The sequence below is a fragment of the Cygnus atratus genome, chromosome 15 (assembly GCF_013377495.2).
Source record: "Cygnus atratus isolate AKBS03 ecotype Queensland, Australia chromosome 15, CAtr_DNAZoo_HiC_assembly, whole genome shotgun sequence".
Classification (NCBI taxonomy): Eukaryota; Metazoa; Chordata; class Aves; order Anseriformes; family Anatidae; genus Cygnus; species Cygnus atratus.
The window spans coordinates 11,455,050-11,475,408 of NC_066376.1; the positions used below are offsets into that span (position 1 = coordinate 11,455,050).

The 20,359-nt window shown below is 47.3% G+C and overlaps 1 protein-coding gene across 7 annotated transcripts; it reads right to left on the bottom strand.

Moving 5' to 3' along the window:
• Window positions 1-245: 245 nt before the first annotated feature.
• Window positions 246-18,950, bottom strand: LUC7L (LUC7 like). 7 transcript variants are annotated; one of them, XM_035549191.2, is made up of 12 exons: window positions 18,402-18,610; window positions 18,197-18,267; window positions 17,828-17,911; window positions 16,981-17,075; window positions 11,892-11,990; window positions 11,084-11,194; window positions 10,252-10,395; window positions 9,645-9,821; window positions 8,722-8,810; window positions 4,243-4,272; window positions 3,139-3,303; window positions 246-608 (listed from the first exon to the last, which is right to left on the bottom strand). In XM_035549191.2, exons 3-12 carry the CDS (start codon window positions 17,835-17,837, stop codon window positions 467-469), a joined length of 1,062 nt encoding a protein of 353 aa, XP_035405084.1. In that variant the 5' UTR covers window positions 17,838-17,911; window positions 18,197-18,267; window positions 18,402-18,610; the 3' UTR covers window positions 246-466. The 7 variants fall into 7 exon arrangements, with proteins under 7 accessions (XP_035405084.1, XP_035405089.1, XP_035405087.1 ...); XM_035549196.1 differs by lacking the exons at window positions 17,828-17,911; window positions 18,402-18,610 and adding an exon at window positions 18,819-18,950; XM_035549194.2 differs by lacking the exon at window positions 17,828-17,911 and having other exon boundaries at window positions 18,402-18,609.
• Between the last annotated feature and the right edge of the window lie 1,409 nt (window positions 18,951-20,359).

Genomic DNA, 20,359 nt, shown 5'->3' on the forward strand with positions numbered 1-20,359 from the left:
GGCTGAACACTGAAAGGAAAAAAAAAAAACAACCCTCTCAATTTAACACGTACAAGAAAAAATTAATCAAATTAGGACCAGTGCTACTGATGAGCTCAAACTCCAACTGTGCAAAGGGTCAGGTAAGATCTTTTGAAAAGGGCTTAAGTATTACAAACATGACAGCAGCTCGGCTTTCCAACCACAGCACTATCTACCTGCCGCGCTCATTGCATCACAACAAACACAGGGTGTGAACCGCTGGCCTGAATTGAAAACGATCGGTCAGATTTATTTATTCCTACTAAAACAAAACCTGTTAAACAGTACGTAACTCTGTGTCTCTACAAACTCACAGCTATCTGCCAAACAATAAAAATTCAAAACTACAAAAGATGAGTTGTATTCAGTAAATATAAATGGGAAATTTAGGCTTTGTGTAGAATGTTTATCAGACTATTTACAGTGCAACACAGATCATTTGAGTTCAGATCTCGCCAGCTTCTCTCTCTTCTGATCTCTTGGAACGAGATTTGCCATTTGTGCTCTCGTGCCGTCTCTCAGAAGAGCTCTTCTCTTTTCTCTCTCTGTCTCGGGACTTCTCTCTTGAAGATCGATCTCTAGAAGATCTGAAGTACAAAGTAAACCATTGCTATAAGCTCCACAGCTGAAAGAATTTGAATAAAATATGCATAAAACAACAAAATCTTTCCTAACAGGGCTATGACATAACGCAAGTTTCTTATAAAGATGTGCCCAGGTACTGTAATGTCAGGAGTAGTGTTGCCCAAAATAGAAACCCCAGTCCCTCTGCACACCTGAGTATTTCACATATAGCTTGCAGTGCCAAGTGCGTAGCACAGCCTCTGTTAGTCTCTCCTTACAGTAAGCCTTTCACAGCTGTTGCCACAGGGTCACTCTGAGGTGTTCCCTGTGTGCCTTGCTAGTTTACTAGGCTGTACTAAAGCACCAGCAATTTCTTCCTCATCTGTCATTCAGCACTGTTTGTGTCCTTTATAGAGTTTTCTTTTGGTTATGCTTTAAGCTAGCAGCCTTCTGCTCAACTGCTTTAAATACCAGCTGTATTCTTTGGATTCAAAGGCTTGCTCAGGCCTAGGCTTTTGTCACTGCATCTGACAAGCAGTCATCCCAAGCATCCTGAGTTCCAAGTCAGGATGATACTGATTTTTAATTTGGAACACACAACAGGCAAATCTTTTCACAGCCTGCTCAAATGATAGCTACAGATTTTCAGCAGTGCTTCATTGTGTCAGCCCACACAGAATTAAGCAGAGGCTTTCATACAAGCAACAATCTTAAAAGGCTCTTATCCTGTATGATTCATGCCAACTGTTAGAAATCTGCTTATCAACAATTAGGTGCTGGCCCTTAATTCTCTCTAGCAGCCTATACGCCTGTGGAACCAGGCAGAGGCAGCCAGCAGATTGTACTCTAGGACTCAGTACACAGGTCCTTCTTTGCAGTCACAAGAAGAGGACCTGGCAGGTATCTTATAGGTTCCAGCTTTCCTTCATGTTGATTTTAAGGTCTGGAACTCTTGCACAATTACATTAAAACCTTACAGCCCTCTGTATCTTGAGCCACTTCATTTTCATTACTTTAAATTGTGTCATTTAACTGGAAAACAAGAGACAACATGAGTCTGTTTGATTAAATTAACTCTTCTCCTGTCCCCACAACAGGACATGTTGTGCATAGTTCTCTTACCCTCAGACCTCCAGATCCTGTGACAGGCTACTTCTTTCTAGAAGCAAGACTTCAGACCAACAGAAGCAGAATGTAGGTTTTGTTAACTCTCCGAGTGAAAACAGAAGCTACACTCTTTTCAGGGAATAGCACTTTCCTGTTTGTTCACTTTGCTTTGTTTTCTTAAACTGACACTGGTCTCTCCCCAGCTCAGCAATTCTGTGGAAGTATGTCAGCTAGCCAATCCTCCTACAATCTCAATGGGCTGATTGAATGTGTTCAAGGTTTTCGAAGTAATCCCTTACCTGCTCTTTAGTAATAGTTATTACAGGGTCTTCCTCACTTCCTAATTGTCCAAACTTCTTTTCTTTATTTTTCATGTTCAAGACAGATTTAAAAAAGGACTTTAGTATCTCAGCCATTGGAGAATCAACAGTATTTACACACACACACACACACCCCCCACGTATTAACAGACTTTTTTTTCATACCATTATTCCCCTCCCCTTCGTCGGGTATTTTTAAAATGTGTTCTTTTACCCCTTAGCTACAGTGACACAAGACACACAACAGTAGGTTTGTTTCTCGAAGTGTACTTAAATGGCGGTGCCTAATCAGGTGAGACACTCCTTAAGCACTCCCCTATTAACTAAGAGCATTAAAATAAAGGCTAGATTCTAACTTCAGCAAGCACCTGGGGGTATACTTGCTCCTGGGTTTGGAAGGGCTGTAAGGAAACACATGGTTTCATTCCAGTTTTGCTAGTACTCCTACGTACACACGCCTGCTTCAGCCTTCCTCCAGCACAGCGGGTGTGCTGCTGAGTTTCAGAAGAGACTTAAAGCCCTTTCTCGGCCTATAGGGTTTCTCCTCAGTCACAGGATGGTATACTCCTCCTTCCAGCTGTTTTTATCCCTCACCCGATGGAGATTTTCAAAAATCTCTCAACTAGCCTTTTTGTTACCCTAATACAAGGCCTCCCCCAGTTCACAAATCATACTCTTCCCTTCCCCATGCCAGCACTGAGAGCAAGAAGCTGGGAAGCAGAAGGTAAACACAGAAATGTGATGTCAAAACTGCCTCTGCTACTTGGGTTTTACATGCCTGGGGAGGCTGAGTGAGCACCAGCATGACTATGAGCTGCTGCTGCTGCTTATGCAAGAAACCCAGCAATTTCTCAAGGCTCAGCACCGCAGTTCGGGGAATGACAGTTTTATCTCTTAGACTCCACTCTCAAGCTGGGACCTTGCTGCACAGGCACTGTGCCCGCGTGAGGCCATCTACAGACTGCCACTGGGAAATACCGCTTTGGCCCAGGAGCTGGTACAGGGCACTTGCAGCTTCTAACTTGAGAAACCAGTCATACTCAGCTCACTCTGAGGATCAGAGGAGGCTCTCTGTGATGCCAGGAACTCCCCTTTGCAGAGAAGCACTTGTGTGAGGAATACATACTTGTGTTTTGAACTCCTGTCTCTGGACCCCCGCCGGTGACCTCGGCTGTGGCTGCGGGAACGGCTCCGGTGGCGCCTGTGCCGGTCTCGGGACCTGGAGCGAGACTTCCGCCGTTCACGGGAAGCTGACCTCGAGCGCCTCCGCCTCCTATCCCGAGACCGTGATCTGAAGAGGACACAGACTGCCTCAGACTCCGGAGATGGGCCACTACATCCCATCCGTACACCTGCGCCCATCAGACATTCCAGAGCGACACCTACCCCGAGCATCAGCCCTCACCCCCTCAGCCACACCCTACCAACGCAGAAGGCAGATCACCCCCAGGGTGAACATACTCCTTCCTTCCTGGGCTCAGGCGACCAACAAAACGCCGAAGGGTAAATTCGAGTTGATGCGGAGCTTATGAAAATCACTTGCACCACTAACATAAGCATGCGGTGATGCCTAGAGCACGGCCTACCAACTGTAATATTTTGCCTCACTTTGACTGAAGAAGGAGAAGGGAAGGCAAAATAAACCTCACATGAAATTACTGTAACCTGTACGGCAGCCTGCCAGAAGGAGTCCCCCTTGTGAAAGTACTGCCCTTTCAAAACAGATTTGTTTCAATCTGCTCTAAAATCAAAATAAAGGATGCCAATGTATATGGGAACAGGAGAGATGATGACCTCCAGGTACATGATCACTTATGGAATGCTGTCATACCATTAAGGCAAGCTCTTCACAGAGACGTTGGGGCTTTCATCTTGATTTTTTTTTTTTTTTTACATCTGAAGTGTTACATATAATAGATACATTTCAGATACAAAAGCTATCAAAGGGTATTAGACATTTTTTGAAAAAGGTATTAAGTATGTTCTCAGACTGGTATTCTGGAGCACACAGCACCGTCTGTCCCGACTGCGCTAGCCAGCAGATGCTTTCTAGTCCAACGGGTGACATTGGGTTGCACGACACTGCAGAAGTGCCCAAGCAGTAGCTCCTATTTCTTTCAGGGAGCATAACAAAATGACTGTGGCACAGAATGAACTCCATTTATAAGACCCATGAAAAACACAGTAAATAGATAAAACACAAATAGGCTTTTGGGAGAACTGCACTCACCTTCGACGATCTCTATTTCTTGATCCAGACCTAGAAAGGAGAGGAGAGTTAAGTGAGAGAAGGTACGGTGTAGTCAGTGGGTTTGTTCCCCATAAAACCCATCCACCCTGGTAGCTTTCCACAGGAGCAACAATAATATGACGATTAATATGTCATTTAAAAAAGCTTGCCATACAAGCCAGAAAACATTTTATTAGCTTCAACTGGGGGAGAAGGGGTGTCACGGTATTGTCTAAAACTGAAGAACATTGCAGAAACACTAGTTTCTACAGGGTTTGTTTGTAGTTTCCCAACTCCGTGCAGAGCTTTCTGTCAGAACAGAGAAGATCTACGATCCAATCCCAGTCTCTCTTAATACACCACTACGATGCACCTTTCCAACGTCTAATTTGCTGGGTGTATTCAGCACACACTTTCTACCCTCTGCAGTCTAACATCAATGAGATGAACATTTTCATGTAAAAGTGCCACTTGCCAGTCAAAGGCGGGCCAGACACTTAATATTCTGATTTTGGTTCCTTTGAGGCAGTTGAGGTTTGAGTAAAGGAAAAGCACAGCGTTTTCTTACTCATCGTGAATATTTAACAAACATTAGATGGAAAACTGCAATTTTTTTCTGTTTCGGAAAGATGAGCTGGAAACAAAAAGAGGAAAAACACGGGAAGAATTATTACTGAAAAGTAACAGATACTGAAAATGCTTCATCCCATATTATAAAGCATCTTCAGAAGAGTCACGCAGGTCTCATTCTGTCTGCTTCAGAGTTCCTTCACGGAGCTCTCAGCTTAACTGTAAGCATTAGCTTCTGACAGTCTGTAAATAACATTACAGTTCTTTCAACTCCTGAAGCACCCTTGCTCAGCACCACTCAAAGAGCCACTACGCCTGAAGGACAATGCCTTTCCTTTTTCTCCACGGCCACATTCGAAGCCAGCCTACCTCCAAACTTCACACAGACTGAACAGCCTCTTTCTGCTTTACTTGAAAAGCAGCCAGCCTCTGTTTAGTGACTTGAGCTCTTAACTGCTCCCGCTGCATACAGACTCACAGGGGATGCTCCAGCTACACAGCCACAGAGCTGTTTGGCAGCGTACAGGAGATGCAGCTGAGTTACACACAGATACAATTAAAAAAAAGAGAAAGAGGGAGAAGCATCTACTTTATTAATACATTTTAAAACCATATCTGGATAAGACAATATTAAGAGAATCAATGTGCCCTGACTTTCCTTCACAATGAATAGGATTGTTCAATCATGGTAGAAAGAAAAAACGAAAGTTTAGAAAGGACTTCAGGTAAAAGGAGTGTAAACCAGGTAGAGCTGAGCTTGGGAGTCAGGTGAATAAACCTTGCACTGAGGCCACGCATGACAAGACCAGATGAAGGCAAAGCTGATAAACCAGGAGAGCAAGGCAATAGCCACACACCTACTTTCTCATGTAACAGAACCTGACAGAGCCGCCGGACCTACTGGAGAGGCCTGGCAGGCAATTGTATTTTTTGATTGTTGTCGTTACTCCAAGTTCATAATGTTCTTTTCCTCCTGATCACTTTATTCTGAATCACTGGGGCACACATCCACACAAAGCTATTCCACATCCCCTGCAAAGCCTGGTTGCCCTTCTGTGGCTATGATCTGAGCAAGAGCACACACCAACTCCTGATAATCACTCCATAATGCTAAGCTTTGGAAATTCAGGAAGCATCCAAAAAACGTGCACTTTCCTTACTAGCCTGAATCAGTATACATCAGGACACAGCAGATGAACGCTGCCCAGCAAAGTCAAAAGCTGTGCTTTATTACTTTTTCTGTCCTGCATCAGAAGCTATGCACTGAGTTTCATAATCTGTGTTTTGCCTAACTTACTAAAAAGGAAATCCATTCAGCAACTCCAGTCTTGTTTGCTGGTGTACTCGGCAAGCAAACAGTGATGTCTGCACTTCCAAACATGCCAGCTCTCCAGAGAATTTCAGTCTTAAGGGATCACTGGGTAGCCAGCAGTCACCAGCAACACCAAACACAGGACAGAGGACTTCTCTGCATTCACCACTAGGGGCAACAAAACCGTTCACTCATTCCTACGTGGAAAACAGTTTATTTGACAAATTAATAAAGTCTTTAAGAGTTAAGAGTTCTTCAAACCCATCCACAACCTTCCATAATGTGTCACAGTGCCTATAAGCCACCAAAAGACTTCTCAAAGTCAAGTGGCATTCTTCCTCTTGCTGAATAAACCCCCTGAAGATGCTGCACATGAAGATGTGACAATAAAAGTCATGCAGGAAACATGCTTTCTGTGGTTCCTTACGTATGAAGTTCTGCTTAAGACAGGTAGTCTCTTAAGTTGCTAGAAGTCACTGATCCGTTTTTGTCAGAAAAACAGCCCTGTAAGCATGGCATTGCACAGCACCCAGAAGAGCAGGCACTTAGAAATCAAGAAATCTGGGCTCTAGTCCCAGTTGACATTAAGCGTCCCCTGGGAAAGCTATTTTCCTTCTTTGTGTCAAGCTCCCATTTTAGAGCGGAAAACAATTTGACCTCCCCTATACGTCACTCCTGGCTCCATCAAAACATGCTTTTAGGCCTCTGAACAGAGGAGCATAGAGGTGCCTCCACACAGAGCAAGGGGAAAGGCTGGCCACAGACTAACTGGTGCAAAATATGAAGCAAGCAAGAAATCGGACACCAGGCCAACTCATCACAATTCTTAAAACTGTTATATTTATAGCATGAAACATTCAAAAACCCCTTATCAGGTGCATCCATACGAGAGCTACCTGTGCTGTGAACACAAGAGGCTCCTTAACTCCCAGGAACTGAGATTTTGGGAATATACCTAAAACACACACATACCACAGAATGAAGAAAGCAGAGATGGGGGTTTGGGGAAATGCAGACCAAGTCAGAGATCCAGAGTGCTCTTCCTGAAGGCAACTGTTGGGTTGAACAAATTTCATGCAGAAACAAACTCCAGGAACGCAAGAGACTATGGAGACAGACACACTAAGTCCAGGTTAGAGTGGTCCTACTGTGAGCCAGAACAAGCCTACCACGAAGCAGCTGCATGGGAAGATGCTTCTTGTCTCACGTCCATCTTTGTCTCCAGAATACCAACGTACATCAGTCCCATTCATCTAACTCTTGGGTTCAGCAGCCAGTTCCACATTCTGTAGCTCCCAAGCATAACTGCACTACTGACAACCTTGCACAGAGGCCAGAAAGCTGAGAGGCTCATCACAAAGTGCTGCAGTTCAGCAGAAAGCTGCAACATGAACTGGCACTTCCTATGACACCAGGCAATCCGCAGTGAGAGAACCCATATAAAATGCTCTAATCAGGGAACACATGACAATCTGGAGCTTACATCTTCACGATGCACCACAATTGCCAAGCCCCAGACCACAGAAAACCAAGGTCCTTCAGTTCTGGTACTTGTTTGCTAGCATTTCCAGAAATGTATATCCAGAGGCCAGCGCCACCTGAGAGCACACTGCGGTTATGTATCTCACGTGCCTCAGAGACGGACACCTGAAACACACTCCTCAGTCGACACTGAGGGTCAAAAAGAACTCTCCACATGCAGCAAGGTGGGTTTTTTTTTTTTCAGATGCAAGACGTACAAGACTGCGAGGAGAAACATGAGGTAACTGGCAAAAAGCTGTGACAAGAACAGCGCTCCTACTCAGCCACTTCCTCCGCACGACCATCACCAATAAATAACCGCTCTCTTCATGCCAGGCTGTTTAATCGAGCTGTTTACACACACGGAAGAATTAGTTCTTCCAGTTCAGCTGGCAAGAGGCAGAAGAACTTGTCATGAGAATACCGACGTGGTAGCCACTCCCAGGCTCCAGGATTACTCGTGTATGAGCAGAAGGTGACACATACGGCCACAACCGCCACAAACAGCCACTCCTTGGGATCCTCTGAGCAGGACAGCCCAGGGATGTCCTGGAAAGCATTCTCCAAAGCTGTGCCAAAAGTTCCTCACTGTTACTGTAGAAAAGTTTCTGAGTAAGTCAGGCAGCCTGCCATCTGGCTCATGGACACTAGCTCCACTCTGCTGCCATCTCCTAGCCTAGAAGCGAGAAGGACTATCCAGAGAACTTCTGTATGATGAGACCCATTTGAGCAGACCTAGCACTCATTCTAAATTTTCCCACTCGGATGCACTAGACGAGGTCATTTCATCCAGCCTCCCAGCGACAGGGACTAGACCAATATAAGCCTGGGGCTTTGATCTGAGCTTTGATCTTTCAGATACACAGTGGAGGTTAAAATAATACACAATCACATTAATGTGGGGATTCTGCGCATTTGTTTTCATTTCAAACTGAATGCCAAGGTGCTCACACAGCATCCAGAGCATGTACAACAGTTGATCAAGCAGCACATGCTGCTCTCCTGCAATACTCAGATACAAGAAATAAGCTTATTTCAATAACTGTTTTATGAAACTGGCTTTGACTTTCACCTACCGTCTGCCCATTCTCTCCTCTCGTTCTCTCTCTTCTCTCCGTCTCAAACGATCCTGGTTTCTCTTCTCTTGCTTTTCTGCCACTGTTTTCTAGAAAAAAAGTTTACATCATATTTCAGCCATACGGTAACACAATAGGGATCTGCAGGGAGACTACTCATGTAGTGAGACAGGGAACTGTTTCACTCTATTTTATGTGCTAGTCCAGATCTCCATAAAGGTTCTCATTTTCCTTACAACTGCACTAACCCGCATCAGCGCAAGAAATGCCACTCAAATCTGCTGTGCTTGTGCTCTAAGTGACGAGCCCATAGGCTTTGAGGCAAGGGTCTGTCTCACCACAATTATACATAACAGAAGAGTGCCCTGTTCTCGTGCCATGATCAATCAAGGCACGGACCTCACTGTTCTGCCGAATGAGTATGGCACAGGAATCACAGCTCTTACTCCAGCAGGCTAAAGGTTCCTGCTTGCAAGCAAGGCTAGTACCACGTGGCCATTACAAACCATTCCAGAAAGCTTCTAATCGGCACTTCAGCTACCGCAGACCTCCTTCCTTAACAGCACTATATGGAACTCCAGTTAACGCATTTCATTAAGAGGTCTCAAAGTGCTCTTCGATAGTCAGAATACTCAGTGACGAATTTCAGCCAAACTAATGAGAAAGACCATTAGTACAGCCACGTGTAGTTAAGGAAGAAATTACAGCAGTGGTCTAGTTTGACTAATTCTAAGGGTACAACATTAGTTACACAGAACAGAATGCACGATGAGGCTAGGCAAACCTCCATTTGGAATTTCCAGGATTCAGAAATGAGAAATTTCTGGGCTTATACAAGCACTCTGAAAAGAATTCTACATGAACTTAATGTAGATGTTTAATATCCTCAGAACTGCAAGAAGGTTTAAAACAGACAGGATTACCCGCAGCTGATCCAACTTCTCACGAATCTGAATGAAACCCAAGTGTAATTTGCCTCCAAAGTGGTCAGCAAGACGCCGGTCATTGTCATGGAGACCAAGATACGCTGAACAGACTTCACACACACGCAGTTTCTGCTGTTGGAAGCTGGATGCAGGCATTGAATTTCGGTATTCTTCCTGAAGGAAGGCAAAAAAAAACAGGCAAACGTCAAGGAGCCCTTACACAACCTCAACCCTCCAGGGTAACCCCTGCAAAAAACAGCACTGCTGCTTTCAAGGATCATAAAAGCACCCTCAATATAAAGGAGGTGCCATACAAAACACTTCGCGAGCGCAGCTAACCTGCTGGTCTATCCCTGCAAGTAACTACGGACCAAATCTTTCAGAGGAAGAACTACCCCCCCCCAAGTCATCTCTCTTCACCAGATAAAAGTTTCTAAAGAACTTTTGTTTGTCTATCACACTACACCGCCAACTACTTGCCAGCACATTGCTCAGATTGAAAGAGGAGGTGCTGGCAAAATAGGAAAAGAGGCAGGAAGTGCCCAGCTGTTTGTCACGCAGCCTAGCTCAACCAGCTATTACAATTCCCAGAACACCACCATACCTCTGCCTCTTTCTTTTTTGCTCGGACTTTTTCCACTTCCATCAGGATCTTTTGAGACTCATCAACATTTCCTTCAGCTCCCAGCTGTTCAGCTTTAGCTAGGAGTTTTCCTATGTCTTCATTCAGCTCGTGTACTTTCTCTGCCTAAAGAAAATAAGGTGTTTTTTTTTTTGATAAGACAAAAACCTTGCCAAAGATTGCAGGACAACTTTTCCTTTTTCTTTAAAACAGAACACCTGTTTAACATAAATAAGCCATTGCTGGAAGATCATCATCAATCTCCCAAAGTCAAAGGAACCCCAACAAAAAGATGTTGGTAGGCTAAGTACAGGCAACACAGTTCTAGACAGGTAGTAAAGGAAGTAACCATAGGTGGACAGGACATGATCAGTTCTGCTGCAAACAGTGGCACATCCTGACTTATTGGACAGGAGAGAATCCACAAAACCAGCTTTGGAAATGTGTTTTGTACTGGCCCGGTGAAAGAAGTTCCCAATGAGGAAATTACACGAGCATTTGCTACATGAAAAGACAACAAATCACGGAATAGATTTACTATCCTAAGCTGTTACACAAACACTGAATAGGGGACAGGAAACCTATATACTTTATAGGCGTGCTAAAGCAACATCTTTTAGAGTTCACATTTTACCATACTACAGCCCTCTGACCCAGACACAAGAACAGCCAGAGCAGCATTTGAGGATGATGGCTGGAATCCACCAAGTCTTTGTGGAGCACAGCTTCCCAGCATCAATGGTGTCAGGAGACAGCAGAGCACCAGTGCTCTTGCACAGCCTTTCAGAACAAAGGTTTAATGGGAGGATGATACCTTTGCAGACACTTCAGCACTGATCTCTTCCTGTGTCTCAGCCAGGCGTTTCTTAGCCAGTTCTGTTCTCCTATCGCACTCTGCAATGAAGGATTCCAGGTGATCCATAGCCTGCACGTTCAGAAAGAGAATTGTGAACCAAGATGCTCTCCATTTGTCAGACCTAGATTTGACAGCCAACAGCTAGCTGGTGCAATCTCCATACAGTGCACAAACAACTTCAAGAACAGATGCCTTGAGAGAAAAAAAAAAAGTACATAAAGCTTTGCAGAAAGTCAAAGGAAAAAAAACCCTGCCCTAATGTCTGTCATCTGTCTGGAACCTGACACGGTTCCTTTACTCTGACATGTAACAGAATTCACAAATAACTGCTGCTTTGTACTGCACCTTCCATTACATGAACAACAGGTGCAAAGATAAAAAGCACTGCATGCAATCGGAAGATGACTGTTCTTCCACTTGACTCGTACCGTCAGAGAAAGCTAAATCCAGCCAGAAGTGAAATCACAGAGCAGAAGGCTTTTACCATTAATTCTTCTTCTGGGACAGGCCATTAGGTTACAGTGACCTGGTACAGAGCAGCAGGTGTGCGATGCAAGGAATACCGTAAGAGCCTCCCAGCTAGCTGGACTAATGGGGTTGCAAGGCTCATAATTACGTTTACAATTCAAAGTCGGCACCAAGCTGACATTTGGGAAGGGGCTGCACGTTCTTGCCAGACACTATGTCAAATAACAGGGTTAGCTGAAATACCCACTGAGTTCTATTGTTCAACCAAATAACTTCAAAAACCATCCTCCATACTTACATCCAGCTCAAAAAACAGGTCTCTCTCTTTACTTGCAATCTCATAGTCTGCCCTCAATGCCAAGTCATGGATCTTTGTACACTCTCCCAGGTCCATTCGCTGTTGAAAAGAAAAAGGAAAAGCAATGTGAGAACCCCCCCATTACGGCAACAAGCAGCAAATGCTTAACTCTTGACAGGTGCACAATATCAAAATAAAGTCCCTTTAGGAAGAAGAGCTTCCTCTTAAACTGTCATAACAGAAGCAGCCAGAAAAACCACATGCTTGCTAGAACCACTCTTCTAGGAGTTCCCAGGACAACGTTAAAGCACCCCAAATATTTTAAGTCCAGTCCTACTCCCGCTGTAGGTCACAGCAGTCTTACAAATTGCTGGGAGGGAGCTGGGAGGGCACAGCATGCTGCAGCAGGAACTTCTTCAACAGCCACCAACTCCAAACATCTCGTGCTTTGCAGCTACAGAACAGCAAAACACAAAGCTTTGGACCCTAAGTTCAAAGCTCACATCTGCACCAGAAAGAACATCAGTAACGTAATGAAACGTACCAAGGCACAGAACACAGACGGAATGCTCTGTCAAGAACAAACGCTCTAGGAGGAAATTCTTCACTCAGAGGACGGTGGGGCGCTGGCACAGGTTGCCCAGCGAGGTTGTGGATGCCTCATCCCTGGAGGTGTTCAAGACCAGGTTGGACGAGGCCCTGGGCAACCTGATTTAGTGGCTCGAATCCCTGCCTATGGCAGGGGGTTGGAACTGGATGAGCTTTAAGGTCCCTTCCAACCCGAGCCATCCCGTGATTCTATGATTCTAAGAACAAAGGGACGTAAGGTAAAAAGTGGAACGGCCACTAGAAAAGCAGAACTCCGTGCTCAGCTACAGCAGACTCGTAATTCTACAGCTAACCCTTCCCACATGCAGCTGCAAATTTAAAACCCACCAGCTCAACAAAGCTAATTCCTACGCATAAGGCATGGGAATTAAGGAGCACCTCCTTTTCCAGAAAGCCCTGACTTGAATGCTGCTCTTCACCTCTACTGCAGTTAATGCTACTTAAATTTGTTGGGTTTCCCCAATCTGGTAGCTAACAGCCAAATAACTGAATCTAATTATGCATTCAGAACATGGAAATCGCATTTCTATGTTATCAATATGTAACAGAGAACATTCATCTTATTCTTAAAATAGAAAAAAAATATGACATTTCTGAAAGCCAAAATAATAAAAGGCCTAAGTGTGAGCCACAGCGCGCTGTACAAATGGCAGGGTACAGGTCGCCTCATGAAGGAACACCCTGACCAGTCACATCCTTTTCTCTCCCAGTCACCACCAGTCCCAAGGAGCCCAAACCTAAACACGGCAACGCTGAAGTCAGAATTGCAGAAAAAGCTAAATACAGCTGAACTGGGACCAATGCAGAATCCCAGCAAAACACCACAAACTAAAGCAGGGGGCACCAGGGATATGTACGTGGAGCAATGCATTCAACCAGCAGCAGTGGAAGCGTTGAGAATTAAACAAGGTAACCAAAGCAAGCTCCTCCAGGCAATGGTTGGGGTTTCAGCAGTCACCTGTGCTAATAACTTTTTTAAAACACAGAAAACAATTCAAAATGACTTGCCACTATTTAGTCTTCCTCGCTTTGCTCAGATTTACCAGAAACAGGAGACTACAGATAGCAGGCTACAGACACTTTACCCAGGAAGAGCCTTGTTGAGCTTTCTAACAGTGGAAACGTAATGCTTACAAAAAAACAATTGTTCTGGTACTTTCAGAGCTTAACGATTTTCATCTTCAGGCAAGCCTTTTCAAGGAATGCTGAAGAGCTACTGTAATTTTGCCACAAAATCTTCCCACAACATTAGAGCATGACATGACTTAAATCTTTTAGTTGTATGGTCATTCTACTGAAATCCCTTTCCAATACAGGGAGAAAGAGCAATCCTCCTCGAGATTGTCACAGATCACAAGTATTCTTACCTAAATTCTTGCAAGCTGAGCCACAGGCCCATTTCAGAGAAAGAGCTCCAACCCAAAGCTTCAGAAGAGCCAACGTGTCCTTTATTCCTCTCACTCTGTTAAAAGGCAACAAATCTCTCAAACTCACCCTCTAGGGGAGAATTCACTGGCTTCATCGGCATACAAACTCCAGGTCTTCCTCCAGATCCTTTAGATATCTAGGTGCACGGAGATTCTCACGCGTATTGCTCACTTCAGGTAAAATCACCTGACCTTCTGTTTCAAAGAATCCCCTTGCCTCATCGGGGAGGCCTGTCATCAAACACTCATCCTTCCCAGCAGCGTTCACGACTTGCTCCAACCAACACCCGTGGCTGGTTGGTGATACAGGTTCTTGAGACAGTAAAGCCTGAGTGAAGACCTAACTCCCCAAACACACACTGACCTAATGAATTTAGGTGTCACTGACCATCAGTCCTGCTCACGTTCGCTGCACAACCCAAGTACATCCTGAGGTATCTCTTATGAGCATCACCAGTGAACTGGTAACTCACCAGGGTCTGTTTCCATAAGGAATGTTCTTCAAAACTAGTCACAGGTCTGGAGTTTTGCCCAATTGTAAGAAGGAAAGCACAGACCCCATGAAACAACTCTGCAACCTACAGGTTTCATCTCTCTTATCTCCCACTGAGGGACACGGAACTTCCCTGAATGCAATTTCCAAGTAGTGTTCTCCCTGGACAGCTTTCACACTCATCTGTCCACTCATCAGTGGAATAAGAAACTCAGGATTACCAGATGATACCATCCCCATATGTGCTGTGGGGGCTCTTATGGCCAGGCACACCTGCCCACCTGAACTAAGCAAACACCAACGTGCCTCCTGCAGCTTTCGGAACAGCCCAGAGCCTTACTTAAAGCCTGGACTCCTTCTCCTACTCTGCACCTGAAGGTCAGCGAGAGGTCCTTCATCACATTTCACTGAGCATTGCTACTGACCAGATTCAGTTCCCTGCTCAACTCCAACCAGCTTCCCATCCTTGGAAATATCTGTACCTGAACGATGCAGCAGGAACAATGCCTTCGGGGAAAAGATGCATCACAACCGTTACCAGAAGGCTCGGAGCATCTGTTGGAAGTTTCCAAGAAGATACGAGGTCCTGACATTTGCATGAACACACACCCAGAGAGAGATGCTACTCCATGCAGTTAATGCTGATCCACCCACACATCTCTTCCACTAACGGAGCACCGTAAGACGCTCGTAAACCTGACCGGGTTCATGAGGAAAGCCTGCACAGCTGTGTTAGGTTTCATTCTGTGCTGGCAGTGCTGACAGCTGAAATGTCGATCCCATTCCAGACATCACATGTTCTTTCAACGGTGACCTGTGGCACCAATACGTTTTCTTGCCCCCAAGAACCTGCTGTCAGCAGTGCAGAGAGCTCCACAGCCAGTTCAAGGCCACCACAAGACCATCTGAGTGATCCACAAGATCACTTACACAGAAGCAGTCTTCCTTCTTGCTCCTGGGTGAGATTTCTGATTGTTCCACAGCAAGAGTAAAGAGACAACTCACTGCACACATGTAACAACAGAAGCAAAAGACTTTTTGATGTGCTGCTGTACCCAGGAGATTCACGACGCACCTGAACACCTTACACTTCCTCTGTGCTTTGAAACTGCCTCCAACAGCCGTGAACATCATCACTTCATCTGACCCCTTCGGCTCACCACCTACCTTCTTCCTGGAAACACGTCACAAGAGGTGCAAGGCAGCATCTTCAAAAAGCTGTTGAAAAAATACATCCTAACCCACCGTGACTTGCACAAAGGATGGAAATGGGCAGAAGGTGATTTAAGCAGCTCTACAATTCTGAAGCAAAGTGAGGCGATATGGAGGCTGATGGAGCTGGAAAACACATCTGAGCTTCAAATTTCTGCCCTGCGTCCCTTACAATGGTTCAAAAACACAAAAATTTGTACTCAGCTCTTCCATTCCAGGCTTACTTTGCAGCAACAGCCACTTAAAAGCTGAAGTTTGCGTGCTCAGAGCCAGGGCAGCCGTTGCTAAAGCTCTTTCTGCTAGCGCTACCGTAGTTTTGCCATCAGAGTGTTACAATCCGAGGCAGAACTACCTGCCTGCCCTTCCCTTTGTTGGTAACCCACTGTGTCCAACCCAGCTCTCCAAGTAACAGAAGAAAGGGCTATAAATATTGACTGCATTTAAAAAAAAACGTGTAAGTGGATGGACAACATGAAATGCCAGAGTAGTTAGCGCCAAACAGCGAGGATAAAGATGGATTTCCAATATCCATATCCATCTCCATCCTGCAATCACGTAATACAGCAATTACAGAAGACACGCACTGTTTTCTTCTGAAAGTCAGACTGCATCTTCCGTCTGGCACCTAACTGGACACTTACTCCACAAGATCTCTCTGTTACCACATCACTTTTTGCTCACACAGAGAGCATTTGAGCTAAATCTTTGAAAATTCGTCAGCTGCATCCCCAGAGGGCAACAGCTAAGCAAGCTGTCTCAACTGTTTTAAACCAGTCAGGCGGAGTGACACACCGCTCACACCAACCAAGTCTAAAGACTAAGCTGGCCTGAGCTGTAACCTGCCATTAGCATGGCAACTCGTAATGACGAAAAAAGCCGAAGTTCCATCCAGGAAACATCACGTGGTTTAAAAGAGGAGACTGAAAAGCTCAAGGATTGAGGACTATTGCAGCTCGTGAGAAAAATGCAGCTAACCTGAAGCGGCAGTGGTGAACTACAGCACCCAGGACAACGTGCTGGCGCAACCAGGCTACGATCCTGTGCCCTCCCCAGGAGTTTTATGCCCTAACCATCACAAGCTGTTAAAATAGAAGTAACCTTGCAACTTCACGTGAGATTGCAAGAGAAAAAGCGTTTCAAGCAAACTGTGAGAACTCCTGACTTCAGTGGTTCCGAACACAGGTCACAGAAACCGAAGATAAAATCGCGACTGTTCCTAGGGCAAGGGAAGCCTGATGTTTCCTGGGCTGCATCTCCTACAAGTTACCTATGATGGCACAGAGGAGCCCAGAAGAATTGTACCAACCTCTGCCTTACCGGAATTCCTTATTACAGAGAAGATACTTACTGTTCCTGCCAGGATGTCGTGAGGACAGCAATCCAGAAGGTGGCTCTTGCAGACGCGATCGTCTGTAAACTTCACCCTTTGTCTGGTTTCATCTCCTGAAATTCATTTGTGGTTTTAAATAAGGAGACATTAGAATACTGATAAGGTAACAAAGTCGTTGGTATGATCATTTCAGCTCAATATGCAGATTAAAACAGTTGGTGTTCCTGCTCCCCCAAATTACTTGGAAATGCTTATAGGGTAGCAGGATATTCTGGAAAACTTATAATTGGCAAAAAATAGTATTTTAGCATTTATTCATCCAGTACACCGTGTTAAACACAGTGTTGGCGAGCCAAGTAACGTCCAAAGCCTGTCATCCGTATAAAGAGACAGCACAGCCAGAAGAGAAAAAAGGAGACAGACAGTCTGGCTCATAGCCAACGCTTTCCTTTTTTTCACCACCCCCCGCCTTTTTTTTTTTTTTTTTTTTTTTTTTTTTTTAACACTGTGATGAAGGGGCAGGAGATACTGAAACCCATGCTATCGGAGGGTCGCGAATCATGAAGCAGGGCTGTGCTGGACAGTTTGTACAGGCAACTGCTATTTGCTAATCTGATAATTAAGACAGCAGTCCATTTGGTCTGAAAACCAAGTATGCAGTGTGTTTTCCAAGGCCGTGCAAAGATGAATCTTGTGGGTCTTGGCCTGGAACGTGAAACCTTCTTCCCACCCGCCTCCCGCCCTCAGAAGACATTTTACACTCAGGAGCCACTTAAACAAGACAATATCAGAAAAGCAAAAAAGAAAAAAGAAAAAGGAAACAAAGTTAGTCAATACACACTGCGAGCTCCAACATATACTATACCCATCTGCATTCTTCAAGACCTCAGCTGCAGAATTTTATGCCCACTGTTGAAAAGTTTTAAAGGAAAAGCTTTCTTGCCCACACCTGCAGTAAGGAAGTCAGGGGAACGATACATAAAAGTAAAGGCAAAGTGGTAATGGTATGTGACAATTTTAAAGCTAGGCTGTGTATATGACACAGGTATGTGTAACACTACCGTATGAATATAGTTTAGGATTTGCAAGCATCCAGGAATAATGTTGTGTCTACTCAAAATGGTTTTGTTTTTTTTTTTTTTTTCTTTCTAAGCTACACTTTTAAAGTTACTCGTGAAAAAAAGCAAACACTTTTTCTTTGTTATAACAGCTTTAAAAATTGGTTGTGACTCACGGCTCGATGAACATGAGGCTTTTCTGCAACTCCCTTGCAGATTGATGTAGGCAGGCAAAGATACACTGAACCTTTATAAATAAAATAGAGGGGCCACAATTGTTCAGTTTGTATGAAATAAAAGTATGGGAAGCAATTCAACAGCAACTCAACACACAGAGAGAGAAGGCGCACTTATTCACTTAGGAAGCCAAGTGCAAAGTACCTCACAGCCCTGCTAACGTGCCCAACGAATTTACGCGTTCGCCAGGCGAGGAGACACCGGCTGCAGCAGGGCCGCGTTTCCAACGGGCCGCAACGTTCTTGGAGCAGCGCCACGGGGCCGGCTCCTCCGGGCGCACCTACCTACCGCCTCCGGGCGCACCGCCGCGCCCCGCCACGGCGCTCCCCGCGCGAGGCCGCGAGCGCGAAGCCCCCGGCGGGCGGCAGCGGGGCGCGGGGCCGGCCCCCGCCGGGCCCTCTCCCTAGGGGCAGGCCCCGGGGCGCGGCCCGGGCCCGCTCCGCCCCGCTCCGGGCTCGGGCCCGGGCTCGGCCGGGCGCGGATGGCGCCGCGGGCCCGCAGCGGGGGCAGCGCCGGGCCGGGCCGCGGCGTCTCCTGCAGGCCCCGCCCGCCCCCACTCACCGTCCCGGGCCGTGCCCATCAGCTGGTCCAGCAGGGCCCGCATCTGCGCCTGGGCCGACATGGCGGCGGGGCCGGGCCGGGCCGCGGGGCGCGGCGGGCGGGCGGCTCCGGCCTGGGCGGCGGCGGCGGCTCCGGCCTGGGCTCCGGCCTCGGAGGCGGACGGCGGCGGCGGCGGGCGCTGGGCGGAAGCGGCCCCTCCCGGCGCCGCGCGGCCTGACGGGACTTGTAGTCACGGGGACCTGTAGTCAGGACGGGACTTGTAGTCCGCAGGGGCGGGGACGGCGGGGCGGGGACGGCACCCGCGGCCGGGCCGGGCTGGGCCGGGCCAAGCCCTGCTGGGCCGTACGGGCCGCGCCAGGCCCTGCCGAGCCGTACCGAGCCGCGTCAGGCTCTGTAGCAGGCCGGGCCGCGCCATGCTCAGCCGTGCCAAGCCCTGCCAGGCCAGGCCATGACAAACCGTTCTGGGATGTGCCATGCCAAACTGTTCCAGGCCATCCCCTACCAAACTGTTCCAGGCCATCCCCTACCAAACTGTTCCAGGCCATGCCGTACAGAGCTGTTACAGGCTAGCCCATACCACACTGTTCCAGGCTATCCCGTACCAAACTGCTCCAGGCTATCCCGTACCACACCGTTCCAGGCTATTCCGTACCACGCTGTTCCAGGCTATCCCATACCAAACCGTCCTGGGCTGTGCCAAGCTGTGCCAGGCCGCACCAGGCAGGCAGCGGTGGCAGCGGGTGACGTCAGGCAGCAGATCGAAGGTGCCCGGGGCTTATCAGCTCCCGCTGGCCCTGTTTGCCCAGCGGTGCCCGGGTGGAATGGCTGCTGGTCCCCCCGGGGCTGCCAGCGTGAGCGTTTGGAGAGGGGACAGGAGCGCTGCGGGGCCCGGCTGGTGACGGTGGCAGTGCCACAGCTCAGTCCCTGCAAGGTGCCCCAGGGCTGTCGGCCCCAGGGAAGGGGCACCTGGGGCTGCAGACAGTGGGGGACCGGTGGGTGACAGCCGTGCCCAGGGTGGCACTGTCCCCAGCAGCGGTGCTGTGCCGTGCAAGGGGCTGGGGGGCCCGTCTCAGTGCTGGGGGACAGCTCAGCCCCAGGGGACAGGGACAGCTCTGTGGGAGCAGACTGGGAGCCACCATCAGCCCCACGAACAGAGGGCAGGACAGTTCTGGAGGAGGGGCTGGCTGTCCCCAAAGCCAAAGTGCATCTGCAACCCCGCTGAGATCCCCCAGCAAGGGCTGCAGCAGGGTGCTGGGGGGCTGGGCTCTGTGTCAGGCTGCCAGCCATCCCCTGTGTATCCTCCAGCTGTCACACGTGGGTTGTTCTGTGTCCCCTGACCGTCCTGTGTCCCCACCCAACCTGCACCCCCAGCCACCCAGGTTCCCCCTCTGTCCTTTGTCCCCTGGCCATCCTTTGTCCCAGAGCTGTCCCCTGTCCCCTGACTGTGCTCTGTGTCCCCCCAGATGGCCACACCAGAGCACGTCCCAGTGCCAGAACAGAAATGGCACAGCTGGGCCACAGCCACCTCAAGCTGCTCTGTT

Excerpts from the sequence above, each read along its gene's own strand:
- LUC7L (XM_035549190.2), bottom strand. The coding sequence starts at position 18,879 with ATGTCGGCCCAGGCGCAGATGCGGGCCCTGCTGGACCAGCTGATGGGC. Across the intron at positions 11,991-16,980 it reads ACGACATCCTGGCAGGAACA|CGAATGGACCTGGGAGAGTG; the intron begins GTAAGTATCTTC and ends TCTTTTCAACAG. Across the intron at positions 4,273-8,721 it reads GAGGAGAGAATGGGCAGACG|GTCTGGATCAAGAAATAGAG; the intron begins GTAGGTGAAAGT and ends TCTCCTTTCTAG.